Raw genomic sequence first — 12,864 nt, 5'->3', positions numbered from 1 at the left:
ATGTGCCCCAACCTCACAACCCTCGACTTGAACAACTGCTCCAACATCACCGATGCGGCAGTGATCGCCCTCGCCGGTGGCTGCCCCAACCTCACAAGCCTCTACTTGGAAAACTGCTCCGACATCACCGATGCGGCAGTGGTCGCCCTCGCCGGTGGCTGCCCCAACCTCACAAGCCTCTACTTGGAAAACTGCTCCGACATCACCGATGCGGCAGTGATCGCCCTCGCCGGTGGCTGCCCCAACCTCACAACCCTCGACTTGAACAACTGCTCCGACATCACTGATGCGGCAGTGGTCGCCCTCGCCGGTGGCTGCCCCAACCTCACAACCCTCTACTTGTCCTCCTGCTCCAACATCACCGATGCGGCAGTGGTCGCCCTCGCCGGTGGCTGCCCCAACCTCACAACCCTCTACTTGAGCTACTGCTCCAACATCACTGATGCGGCAGTGGTCGCCCTCGCCGGTGGCTGCCCCAACCTCACAACCCTCTACTTGTCCTCCTGCTCCAACATCACCGATGCGGCAGTGATCGCCCTCGCCGGTGGCTGCCCCAACCTCACAACCCTCAACTTGTACAACTGCTCCAACATCACCGATGCGGCAGTGATCGCCCTCGCCGATGGCTGCCCCAACCTCACAACCCTCTACTTGTCCTCCTGCTCCAACATCACCGATGCGGCAGTGGTCGCCCTCGCCGATGGCTGCCCCAACCTCACAACCCTCTACTTGAAACAACTGCTCCAACATCACTGATGCGGCAGTGGTTGCCCCTCGCCGATGGCTGCCCAACCTCACAACGCCTCTACTTGACACTGCTCCAACATCACCGATGCGGCAGTGGTTGCCCTCGCCGATGGCTGCCCCAACCTCACAAGCCTCAAGTTGTCCTCCTGCTCCGACATCACCGATGCGGCAGTGATCGCCCTCGCCGGTGGCTGCCCCAACCTCACAAGCCTCTACTTGGAAAACTGCTCCGACATCACCGATGCGGCAGTGATCGCCCTCGCCGGTGGCTGCCCCAACCTCACAACCCTCGACTTGAACAACTGCTCCGACATCACTGATGCGGCAGTGATCGCCCTCGCCGGTGGCTGCCCCAACCTCACAACCCTCTACTTGTCCTCCTGCTCCAACATCACCGATGCGGCAGTGATCGCCCTCACCGGTGGTTGCCCCAACCTCACAAGCCTCTACTTGGAAAACTGCTCCGACATCACCGATGCAGCAGTGGTCGCCCTCGCCGATGGCTGCCCCAACCTCACAACCCTCGACTTGAACAACTGCTCCGACATCACCGATGCGGCAGTGGTCGCCCTCGCCGGTGGCTGCCCCAACCTCACAACCCTCGACTTGAACAACTGCTCCAACATCACCGATGCGGCAGTGGTTGCCCTCGCCGGTGGCTGCCCCAACCTCACAAGCCTCAAGTTGTCCTCCTGCTCCGACATCACCGATGCGGCAGTGATCGCCCTCGCCGGTGGCTGCCCCAACCTCACAACCCTCTACTTGTCCTCCTGCTCCAACATCACCGATGCGGCAGTGATCGCCCTCACCGGTGGCTGCCCCAACCTCACAACCCTCGACTTGAACAACTGCTCCAACATCACCGATGCGGCAGTGATCGCCCTCGCCGGTGGCTGCCCCAACCTCACAAGCCTCAAGTTGTCCTCCTGCTCCGACATCACCGATGCGGCAGTGATCGCCCTCGCCGGTGGCTGCCCCAACCTCACAACCCTCTACTTGTCCTCCTGCTCCAACATCACCGATGCGGCAGTGGTTGCCCTCACCGGTGGCTGCCCCAACCTCACAACCCTCGACTTGAACAACTGCTCCAACATCACCGATGCGGCAGTGGTTGCCCTCGCCGATGGCTGCCCCAACCTCACAAGCCTCTACTTGGAAAACTGCTCCAACATCACCGATGCGGCAGTGGTTGCCCTCGCCGATGGCTGCCCCAACCTCACAAGCCTCAAGTTGTCCTCCTGCTCCGACATCACCGATGCGGCAGTGATCGCCCTCGCCGGTGGCTGCCCCAACCTCACAACCCTCGACTTGAACAACTGCTCCGACATCACCGATGCGGCAGTGATCGCCCTCGCCGGTGGCTGCCCCAACCTCACAAGCCTCTACTTGAACAACTGCTCCAACATCACTGATGCGGCAGTGATCGCCCTCGCCGGTGGCTGCCCCAACCTCACAAGCCTCTACTTGAACAACTGCTCCAACATCACTGATGCGGCAGTGGTCGCCCTCGCCGGTGGCTGCCCCAACCTCACAAGCCTCAAGTTGTCCTCCTGCTCCAACATCACTGATGCGGCAGTGGTCGCCCTCGCCGGTGGCTGCCCCAACCTCACAACCCTCATCTTGGACTACTGCTCCAAGGTTACCCTCGACTTGCGTCGCGCGCGCACTGCCATCGTCCAACCAGACTTCCTTGCATCGCAGCACGCCCGTGCTCTGCTTGACGTTGCTCAGGCCCAGCCCCATCCGGTGCATGCCATAGACCGCTGCAACCTCCTCTCCCTCAGCGCGCTCAACACGCTGCTTGCCAACGGCGCAGACCTCTACGATCTCGATGATGACAACAAGCACGCGTACGTGCACTCGCCCGCATCCTCTGCGCCGGTCTTTGTCGGCCTCATGATCGAGTCGCTGCGGGCCAACGCAGACGGCGCCACCAAGCTCGCCAACGGCATCAACAAGGCCACCGTCGCCCTCTTTGTCGTCCTCCGCGCCTCACCGACCGTTCCGATCTCAGCCGACATCGTCTCCGAGCTCGTCACCGCTGGTGCAGACGTCAACGCTGTTGAACCCACGTTCAATACGCCCGTCATTCATGTCGCGGCTGCCAACACGGAGCACGGTGCCCTCAAGGCTCTCCTCGAGGCAGTCGCCGCCCTCGACATCTTCCTCGACCAATCTGCCGTCGACGGAAACGGCGCCACTGTGCTCGACACCATTATCGCCGCGAACCAGCTGACAGCTGAGCGTATGGCCGAGCTGGGCGGAGTTGGTCTCGATCCCTTCATGCTGCAGCCGGACAACACGCACGTGTACGTAGCTGCTCCCGCGGAGCGATCTGCAGCGTTCTCATCTGCGATGGTCGCCTGGATCCGCGAGCATGGCGACGGCGCCACCGAGCTCACCAACGGCATCAACAAGGCCACTCTCGCCCTCTTTGTCGTCCTCCGCGCCTCACCGACCGTCCCGTACTCCATCCCTGTCTTTGCCTTCCTCATTCACTCCGGCGCCGACATCAATGCCCTCGAGCCCATCGCTGGTCTCCGCCCGCTCCACATCGCTGTGCTCTTGTCCAACGTCTTGGCCACCATGGCACTGCTTGCAGCCGGCGCCGATGTGTGGGCACCGAATCACATCGGTGTTCCCCCGCTCTCCACCGCAGCGATCGAACTCGCCGAGCCGAAGAGTCGGGAGGTCTACAACCTTGTCACGGGAACCATCCCTGTCCCCGCAGCCGTCGACGATTTTGTCCAAGAGGCCATCGCCGCGGGTGGTGTCGTTGATCGGCCCGCCGCATCTGGCAACCGGCCTCGATCACGCGTTGACGAGCTGGAAGCTGAGCTGTCTGCGACCAGAGACGAGCTGGCTCTGATGCAGGACAAGCTGACCGTCGCCGAGGGTGACATCCGGGCTCTCCGCGACGACCGCGTCAAGCTCATCCAGCACTTTGACGAGGCCGTCGCCAACTTCCAAGCACGCCGCTAGTCCTACGGCGCGAGTGGCGATGCGCCGCGAGGGCTTGTCGAGACGTCTCCCGGCGGCGGCGACAGCGAGAACACGACGTTGAATTGCTAGCTCGACATGAAGCCCCAGCCCATGTCACCGCTCTCTCTCACTCTCTCGGTGATCGCTCCTGCCAAACGATAACAATCGCTTTTTCCCTCACTCCCGCATGTGCGTCCCACCGCCACCGGCAAACCCCTGACGATATCCGGCCGACTGGCAGCGATAGCTGCTACCACACCTCCCACAGGACTCTCTCCGGGACGAAGAATCGCTAGGGAAGCCCGAGGACAGGGTGCGGCTTGAGGCCAAAGCCACCGATCTCGCCCGATGTGTCGACCACGGCGACGCTGGGCCCGAGCTCTTTGCCAAGCCTCAACGCTATGTCGCGCAGGAGCGTTGTCTTGCCAGCGCCTGGCCGGCCGACGAGGAGAATCGAGTGCGACTCACCACCGGTGGCCGCCACCACCCTGTCCAAGTCCTCGCCAAGCAACCGCGCGGCGCCAGCAAAGCGGCGCCCAACACGCAGCGTCAGAGTTGTCGCCCATCCATCAATGCACGAGCGAGAGATGCGGTGCAGTGTCCCACGCAAAGCCATGCGATCGTCCGACGTCCACGAACCATGGCGGTGTCCATCGCCAGCCGCCTCGATGAGCGCATCCGCAAGCCGCTCGACATCCTCCACCTCCATCACCAGCTCAGACCCATCACCAATGGGTACCACGCAATCAAGAAGGCTCTATGGCCGCCGGATCACCGGCACGCGCGCGGGCCACGGCACGCGGTCGGCGGCGCCGGCGAGCATGACGCTTGCGCGGCACCCGATCGTCGTCGCTTTCTGCCTGTGCGACTGCATCGAGTCGCTCTTCCACTCGCTTATCAACGCCATGGCGACGTACCCGGAGGACGCCAAGGCGTACACGACGTCACAGACGTCCGAGCCGCACAAGTACGAGGTCACGCGCCACGGCTCGTCGCACACGTACGTCGTCGTTCTCGGCGCCGGCGCGAGCCGGTTCCTCTGCAGCTGCACCGGCTTTCACTACCGCATGCACGCTTGCAAGCACGTGGTGGCCGTCCTCGTCGCGGCGATCGAGGTCCAGACCGACAGAAAACTCAACCGCGCCAACCTGCTGGCGCCGCTGGACTTTACCGACGCCAACGTGATGGTGGCGTCCAAAAACGCGGTCGCGCTCGTCCACGAGCTCATCCCGCAGGTCTACTGGGCTGACGTGTCCATCTTCAAGTCGATGTTCCAGCTGTTCACCAACTTCTCGGACGCCGGCTCAAGGCTGGCGCTGCCGCAGACGGCGCAGCAGATGGCGAGCGAGGAGATGGTGAACGGGTTGTCCCGGCGCATCCACGGCTCGCCGCTGCGGCTCCCGGCTCCGCTGGCCAGCGTCCTCGGGTCGACGCCCACGGACGGAGGGGGCGACTACGTAGCGGGCCACGATCCTGCCCCCCCCCCCCCCCCCCCCCCCCCCCTCACCACTATGATGGACATGTAACCAGTGTGTGTGTGTGGAGTTTGGGCGTTGTAGGCGACGGGGTGCGGGAGTAGGAGGCTCGGGAAGCATTTCAGCCCGACCTTTGACCCCCCCCACCACAGGCATACCGCCACTTTGGCTACTGCCACGCTCCCTATGGGCATGTGGTATTGGATACTACAAGAGCGCGGAGTTTGGTAGGGATCGGTGGCTATAACGGTTCGTACGGGCGATCGGGTGCAACGGCTAAAGGTGGGCCGACACCTTCATTCCTCCACCACCTGTCACACCTGTCTCACCGCCTACTTGTGCACTTGTCGGCCACTGTGGGCCATGTTGGACACGCTCCCTGCCGAGCTCCTCCATCACCTCACTTACACACTCTCTGTCCTCTCCACACCCGACATTGTGGACCTCGGGTCGACGTGCAAGGTGCTGCGCAGCATGGTGCTCGGCCTCCCGTGAGTGGGCGGAGGGGGAGGAGGGGGAGGACGAGAGGGCACGCCCTATGCCCTGGCGCTGGCACAGGCGACGCTTGGCTTCCACACGTGTGTGCGCAAGGGGTTGTGGAGAGGGGCACTGGTGGCGTTCCGCAAGGATGACGTGGGGCTGGTGGCGGAGAATGCCGAGACGGGGTGCGGGGCTGGCGGGCTGGCTCTGGCACACGGCGCTGGTGATGAAGAGTGGCGGGCGCTGGTGGTGGCACTGGCGGCGGTCGGATGGAAGACGGCGGTTGCGTTTGGTCGGGGAGGGAGGAGGATCGCAAGGGGCTCGTGTATGGATGTGGCGGTGCGGATGGGTGACTTTGAGCTGGTGGCGCGGCTGGTGCCTCGGATGGATGCCGAAGCGCTGGCTGGTGGTCTGCTCGAGGCCGCAAAGACGAGTGAGCCGCATGCTGTGGATGAGCTGGAGCCACTGTTTGAAGCTGTGGCTGCTGATGAGGCGGCTTGGGGTGAGGGCGGCATCATGGGGAGGGTCGCGCTGGCCGCCGCCATCAGGAAGCGGGCAGATCTCGTGCTGCGGGTCGTGAGTGACGTGCGGTTTGTGTCGGAGAAGGCGGCGTCGGCTGTTCTCCGCCCTGCTGCTCGGCACAACCTGCTCGCTGTAGTGGAGCGCTTGCTGTCTGACGGACGTGCAGATCCTGCTTCCGGGAACTTGCTGTTTTGGCGGCCGAAGGTGGCTATAGCGACGTTGTGGCTGCGCTGCTTGCTGACGGGCGAGCCGATCCCATGGCGCACGAGCATGCGGCGCTCACCTCTGCCATCTGCTCAAACAACGAGGTCATTGTCCAGCTGCTCCTGGCCGACTCGCGCGTCGATCCCACCGCCCACGGCCACCGCGCACTCCGCACGGCTGCAAAGGCCGGGCATCTTTCCCTACTCCACGTACTCTTGGCGGACGCTCGGGTGGACGCTGTAGTTGGCGCCACCATGGTCCTCCTCGAAGCGGCATCGTGCGGACAGGTGAGCGTGGTGCTCGATCTCTTGGCTGACGGACGAGCCCACCCGGGACACGGTGACAATGCGGCAGTGAAGTCGGCAGCGGAGCGGGGCCACGACGCTGTGGTAGAAGCGCTCCTCGGCGACACCCGTGTAGATCCCAGCGCTGCCGAGAACCACGCGCTCTACTACGCCGTCCGGCGTGGAAACGAAGGTGTTGCGCTCATGCTCCTTGCCGACCCGCGCGTATCGCCGAGCACGCGCCTCGACGACATCCTCTTCTACGCCGTGCTGACGAAGATGGACCGGGTTGTAGAGGTGGTGCTGGACGACCCAGAGATCGATGGGGCAGACATTGGCGAAAGGGTCTTCTCTGTGGCCGCGCGTATGGGACGCACTTCACTCATGACGCAGCTGTTGGCGCAGCCGTCAGCGACTATGGGACGCACTTCACTCATGACGCAGCTGTTGGCGCAGCCGTCAGCGACGGTGAGCCCGGGTGTGTTCTCGATCGCGTGCTCTAGCAACGATCCGGACTTGGTGCGCACGATGCTGGCAGACCCGCGTGTGGACCCGGCCGCAGACGACGGTGCGGCCGTGGTGGTGGCGTCAGAGCACGGCTCGGAGATGCTGATTCGTCTCGTGCTCGCCGACGAGCGTGTGGATGCCGGTCTGCTCTCAAAGTGTGTTGCTGCAGTCTGCAACCGCGGCATGGAGCAGCTCGCGCTCGACCTCTTGGACCATCCCGCCTTGAGCTTGAGCGAGTGCGGGCCAGCGGCGCTCTACGGCGCATCTGCTGTGGGAAGTTTGGCCATTGTGGAGCGGCTGCTGGCGTGCCCGGACGTCGATCCGGGAGCGTTGAGGAACATGGCGGTGCGCGAGGCGGCGGCGTGCGGGCACGACCATGTGGTGGCCGTACTCATGGCTGACGCGCGCGTGGACCCGAGCGCGCAGAGGCAAGACGCGCTGCTACGTGCGGCTGCATGCGGCCACACCGGTGTGGTCACGGTGCTTCTGACCGACCCGCGGGTCGATCCCGCGTACGGCAACCACGCAGCAGTCCGTCGAGCGCTGCATCCTTCGCGCGAAGACACACTCCTTGCGCTCCTAGCCGACCCGCGGGTCGATCCGACGTTCTCCAACCAGTACCCGCTGCGCGAGTGTGCTTCACTGGGGATGACGCGCGCGCTGACCGTGCTTGTCGGCGACCAGCGCGTGGACGTGGCTGTCGCCGACAACTACGCGATCCGCGAGGCGGCGATCCGGGTTCGTCTGCCCGCTTTGCGAGTCCTCCTCGCGACGCCGGGCGTCGATCCTGCCGCCAAACGTCAGGCGGCGCTGCGTCGGGCCGCTGCACGCGGCTCTGCGCTCGTGGTGGAGCTGCTCCTTACTCATCCGCGCGTTGACCCGATGGTCGGGCGCTGCGAGCCGCTCCGCATAGCTGCGTTGCACGGGCACGCTGGCGTTGTGGCCGCGTTGGTGGCCGACGGTCGCATCACCCACCGTGCGCTCACCGCAGCTCTTCGCCTCGCTGCCGGCAACACGTACGTGACAAACTGTCTCACAACCGTCATGCAGACTGAAGTGATGCCCGCCCACGATGGAACGATGTGACCCACGCGCTGGTAGTGAGTGCGTTTTGCGTTGGTTCACTCGCACGCATGGCGGACGACGCATCGGTGGCTGACGTCGAGCATCCGGCGCAGTAAGAGGAGATGCAGCGGCCGAGCGGGCGCGGTGGGAGGCCATCGCTGCCGAGCGTCGACGCGCGCTAGAGGCAGCACAGCGTGAGGCGCTCGCGCAGATGCAGGCCGGCGTCTGCTGCGCCGGCTTCCGCTGGAACGAGATTCCCGGCGGTACCGGTGCGCCGGCGGTTCACACCACCTCTCCGACAGGCAGCTTGGCCTTGGCTGAGCGGTCAACTACCCCGCCACATTTTCTCACCGATCTCCACAACCGCTGATTCGTCTGCACCTCAAGGATACTGGATTTCATCCGTCCACGTCGTCCCAAGAGGGCTACTACCACTCCACCGCTGCTTGCTGCCGACAAGGGCGACCACATCGCCGTCGTCCGCGCCCTCGTTTCTCATCCCAAGTTCAAAGCAATGGATAACGACGGTGGCATCGCCGCTGCCCAGGCACACGGGCATGAGATCATGGCTTTACTTCCTCTCGCAAGTGCCACTCTCTGCCTCTGCCCGCATCGAGCCGCGCCCCGTCGTCCTCGTCCTCGGCAGCGGCAGCGGCGTCGTCCACGCCGCGCAAGCCGCGCAATCGATAGTGGCAGGCCAAGCAAGCAAAGAAGACGCAGAGCTGGACATCCCCGTAAACCACACATCGGCGATGTTGAATGTGAGCAGGTAATTGGATCGAAAAGGTCGGCTGCTAGCGCTTGCGCCTTTCCCTTGGCCCTCCCCCGGTGACGAGCGCCGACCGACGCGTGCTGGACGGCGACACAGATGCCGGCGCGGCTACAACTACGGCTTGCCTCGAACCCTCATCGCATCGCTACCCTCCTCCCCTCGGCCCCCTCTCGCGTCATCGGTCGACCTTCCCATCACATCACCGTGACGTTTCCGTGACAAAAATTGCACACCACATCGAGTGTAACGTCGGGTGCGGGAAGGCGGACTCGACGCGGGTGTGACACTTGAGCAGAAGAGCGAGCAGAACGATACACTTGACTCTGGCAAGACCAAGAGCCTATTCGCATCATGTCTGCAAGCGCAGAGTGTGGCGTGGTGGAGGAGTACGAGCTGCCGAAGCACAGTTGGTCGGCAAAGTTTCCTCGGATGCCAAGCGGGCGAGTTGTGGCCGGCCGCGGAGCATACAACGGACTGTACCTTCGGATCAACGAGGTTTTGACGACGGAAGAGATTGATCAAGTTTTGCCATGGCTGGAGGAGGTGGTCGGCAGAGCAGCTTGCTTTGTTGGCCTGGCTGATGCTGCTGCCTCACCGGTTCTCCTCGCTGCGCTCAAGGCTGTCGGCTTTACCGACTACGCACTCATCGCCGATGTGGCCGAGCTCGCCTCGAGTGGGCGTGATGATGACGGCGTGGCGAGAGCGGTGCGAAAGGGGCGCGGCGAGGCTGAAAGTGAGGTCAGAGTCCCGGTGGAGGCGAGTGCAGAGAGCCTACGGGTGCTCGTCAAGTGGTACGGTGACGGGCCGAGTCCGGTTCAAGCCTACGCGAGCTCGATCCGCGGCGGGCACATGGTCGTCCTCGACGCCGAGCTGAGAAACACCTTTCTCATCAAGTGGTGGGGCGGGTATACCTTCCCAGGCGGAGCCGTTGATCTCGGCGAGAACTCGTGGGAGGCGGCGGTCCGCGAGGTCCGCGAGGAGATCGGCGTCGAGCTCGACGTGGAGCTCCTCCAGCCGCGACTGGTGTACAGCTACTCCAAGGGCGAGGCCCACCAGGGCCGCATCGGTGATGAGATGCATGTCTTCCTCGCAGCGGCGACCGCTGGCGCTGTCCCGGACTTTGACACCCCCGAGGTCAAGGGCGACGGCAAGATTGTGCCTGTCGACGCCATCCTCGACGCATTTGACGCCCTCGGCGCCACCGATCCCGCCGCCATCCGCGGCTTTCCGGTCACCGTCGCCGGCGAGACCTTTACCGTCGATCCGTCGGTAGGCCTTGCGCTGGCTGCCTGGCGCAGCGGAGCCGGGCTCCCGGTCTGGACCTCGCGCAGTGACCGGATCATCACCGCCGCCTGCTGATGGGCGGCCACGTCGCCGGAGTCATCGACTTTCGTCCCACCCACCCCCCCCCCGAATCAACACCTACCATTGACTACCATGATCCCCATGATCCCGATGATCACCATCGCCATACCCCCATCGTCATCACCACACACGGCGATGCACAGGCCCGACCGAACGCGTCAAATACGGGCAGCCAACGATTAATCAATGATTGCTGATACGAAACGAAGGAACAACCAACAGCTGAGACCGGTCGCCCATCCCCAGCCCGCCACCACCACCTCACCCACCACCACCACCACCACCACCACCACCACCACCACCACCACCACCACCGCCACCGCCACCGCCAACCCACATATACACACTACATACATATACCACACATAGAGGCTTGCTGATTATGCTTGCAGGCACACGGTGCGCAGCAGGCGCGACAAAGAGAGCGGTTGCGGCGTGGAGCTCGTTTGCGTCTGCGCAGAGTTTCAAAGTGGCGTTTTCCTCGACTTTGCCTCGGTTTTCTGCGTCTACGCAGACAAGCAAGGCGACCCGCACGGCCCTCTCCCGGCCCATCTCTGCCTCTACCCACTCGGCGGCGGCCCTTGGTGCTGCTGCTGGTGCTGGTGCAGCTGATGCTGCTGCTGCTGCTGCTGCTGCTGCTGCGGACGGCCAACAACCGCTCGATCGGGTCGAGCTGGAGAAGCCGCACCTGGTGTACCCGGAGCGCTGGGCCGGGCCCGAGTCTACCGTTGCTACTGAGGCTGCTGTCGATGCTGCGACGCCTGTGGGGAGCAGTGCTGCCGAGCGAGCGGTGGCTGATGCGCTGCTGTCGAGCAAGGCCGCGGGCGCTCCGCTGCGCGAAGTGGATCGGGTGGCCTGCGGTCGCGGGACGTACCTCTCGACGCTGAGCAACGGCCTGCGGGTCATTACCCAGCAGGCCGCGTCTGCTGTGGGCGCGCCTGCGGCCTCGGTCGGGCTGTATGTCAACCACGGACGCCGGGCCGAGACCGATGCATCGCGCGGCGCGACCCATATGCTCGAGCGGCTGGCCTTTGGCGCCACCGAGGGCGTCGACCACTCGGCCATCGTCCGCATGGTGGAGGACGACGCCGTGACGGTCTCGGCCACGCACATGCGCGACTTTCTCGCACTCCACATGGACGTCCTCCCGCACCATGTGCCCAAGTACCTCGATCTGCTCGCGGCGTCGATCCTCGAGCCGGCCACCGACGACGCCTACATGGCGTCGGTCAAGGCGTACATGGCGCTAGACATCGAAACCGCCAGTGTCGAGTACGACAGCCTCGCGCCGACCCGCGCCGAGGAGGTTGCCTTTGCCGGCTCGCCGCTGGGCGCGCCCTCGCTCTTTGACGCGCCCACTCTCGACGCGCTCTCGCCGGCGACCGTGATGGCCTTCCGCGACGCGCTCCTTGTCGGCCCAAACATGGTGCTCTCGGGCGTGGGCATCGGCCACGACGAGCTCGTTGGCCTTGCCAGCACCTCGTTTGCCTCGGTCGCCGCCGCCTCGCCGCCCGGCTCGGACGCCGTCTTTGCCCCGCTCCCGGCAGAGTACGTTGGCGGGCAGCGGGTCGATGTGGCCGACATCGACGCCCAGCCGTGGCAGCACTCCAACGTGGTGGTCGGCTTTAAGGCTCCCGAGTGGTCTGCGCCCGAGCTCACCGCCCATGCCGTCCTCCAGATGCTCCTCGGCGGTGGCTTTGCCTTCTCCGCCGGCGGGCCAGGCAAGGGCATGTACACCCGCTTGTACCAGACCCTCCTTGCCCGCTACCCGTGGCTCAACTCGGCCCAGGCCATCAACGCCACCTTTGCCGACGCTGGCATGTTCTCCATCCACGCCTCGGCCGGCCATGAGTCGGTCGGCGACGTCGTCCTCGCCCTTGTCCACGAGATCATGGCCATCGGCCAGGAGCCACCGTCTGAGGTTGCCGTCTCTCGCGCCCGCAACATGCTCAAGTCCATGGTCGCCATGAACCTCGAGCGCAGGGCTGTCCTCGTCGAAGACATGGGCCGCCAGGTCCTCCTCTCCGGCGAGTACAAGACGCCCGATGTCCTCTACCAGCGCATCGACGCCGTCACCCGCGACCAACTCCACGCTGTCTTCCGCAACATGGTCGCCTCTCCGCCCACCGTCTACGTCTGCACCACTCCGTCGTCCGCCAGTGTCATTCCGCCCTACGATGAGCTCGTCAAGGCCTTTGACATCATCCGTTCCCGCTGGCAGTAGTCGGCCATCTGCGCCACCCAACGATAACCCCATCGACAAACAATCGTTCCCCCCACCACACACACCCCAACGATAACCCCATCGACAAACAATCGTTCCCCCCCACACACACCCCAACGATAACCCCATCGACAAACAATCGTACCCACACACACACACCCCAACGATAACCCCATCGACAAACAATCGTACCCACACACACACCACCCCAACGATAACCCCCATCCGAACAAACAA

General features: G+C 64.2%; 5 protein-coding genes across 5 annotated transcripts; all 5 read left to right on the top strand.

Moving 5' to 3' along the window:
* Window positions 1–3,729, top strand: AMSG_11286 (leucine Rich Repeat family protein; the record flags this gene model as incomplete). Its single annotated transcript, XM_013897367.1, has 2 exons — window positions 1–653; window positions 879–3,729. The coding sequence occupies 2 exons, from the start codon at window positions 1–3 to the stop codon at window positions 3,727–3,729; spliced, it is 3,504 nt and encodes a 1,167-aa protein (XP_013752821.1).
* Window positions 3,730–4,460: 731 nt separating this feature from the next.
* On the top strand, window positions 4,461–5,699 carry AMSG_11284 (uncharacterized protein; the record flags this gene model as incomplete). Its single annotated transcript, XM_013897366.1, has 2 exons — window positions 4,461–5,186; window positions 5,592–5,699. The coding sequence occupies 2 exons, from the start codon at window positions 4,461–4,463 to the stop codon at window positions 5,697–5,699; spliced, it is 834 nt and encodes a 277-aa protein (XP_013752820.1).
* A 312-nt stretch (window positions 5,700–6,011) lies between these two features.
* Window positions 6,012–8,287, top strand: AMSG_11283 (ankyrin repeat domain-containing protein; the record flags this gene model as incomplete). Its single annotated transcript, XM_013897365.1, has 2 exons — window positions 6,012–6,394; window positions 6,421–8,287. 2 exons carry the CDS (start codon window positions 6,012–6,014, stop codon window positions 8,285–8,287), a joined length of 2,250 nt encoding a protein of 749 aa, XP_013752819.1.
* A 47-nt stretch (window positions 8,288–8,334) lies between these two features.
* Window positions 8,335–8,766, top strand: AMSG_11282 (uncharacterized protein; the record flags this gene model as incomplete). Its single annotated transcript, XM_013897364.1, has 2 exons — window positions 8,335–8,361; window positions 8,403–8,766. 2 exons carry the CDS (start codon window positions 8,335–8,337, stop codon window positions 8,634–8,636), a joined length of 261 nt encoding a protein of 86 aa, XP_013752818.1. The 3' UTR covers window positions 8,637–8,766.
* Window positions 8,767–9,389: 623 nt separating this feature from the next.
* Window positions 9,390–12,627, top strand: AMSG_11281 (peptidase subunit alpha; the record flags this gene model as incomplete). Its single annotated transcript, XM_013897363.1, has 2 exons — window positions 9,390–10,368; window positions 10,829–12,627. The coding sequence occupies 2 exons, from the start codon at window positions 9,390–9,392 to the stop codon at window positions 12,625–12,627; spliced, it is 2,778 nt and encodes a 925-aa protein (XP_013752817.1).
* Window positions 12,628–12,864: the final 237 nt, after the last annotated feature.

The sequence above is a fragment of the Thecamonas trahens genome, assembly GCF_000142905.1.
Source record: "Thecamonas trahens ATCC 50062 unplaced genomic scaffold supercont1.74, whole genome shotgun sequence".
Taxonomy (NCBI): Eukaryota; order Apusomonadida; family Apusomonadidae; genus Thecamonas; species Thecamonas trahens.
The sequence above is the reverse complement of the archived record's forward strand: the minus strand, read 5'-3'. Positions and strand labels throughout refer to the sequence as shown.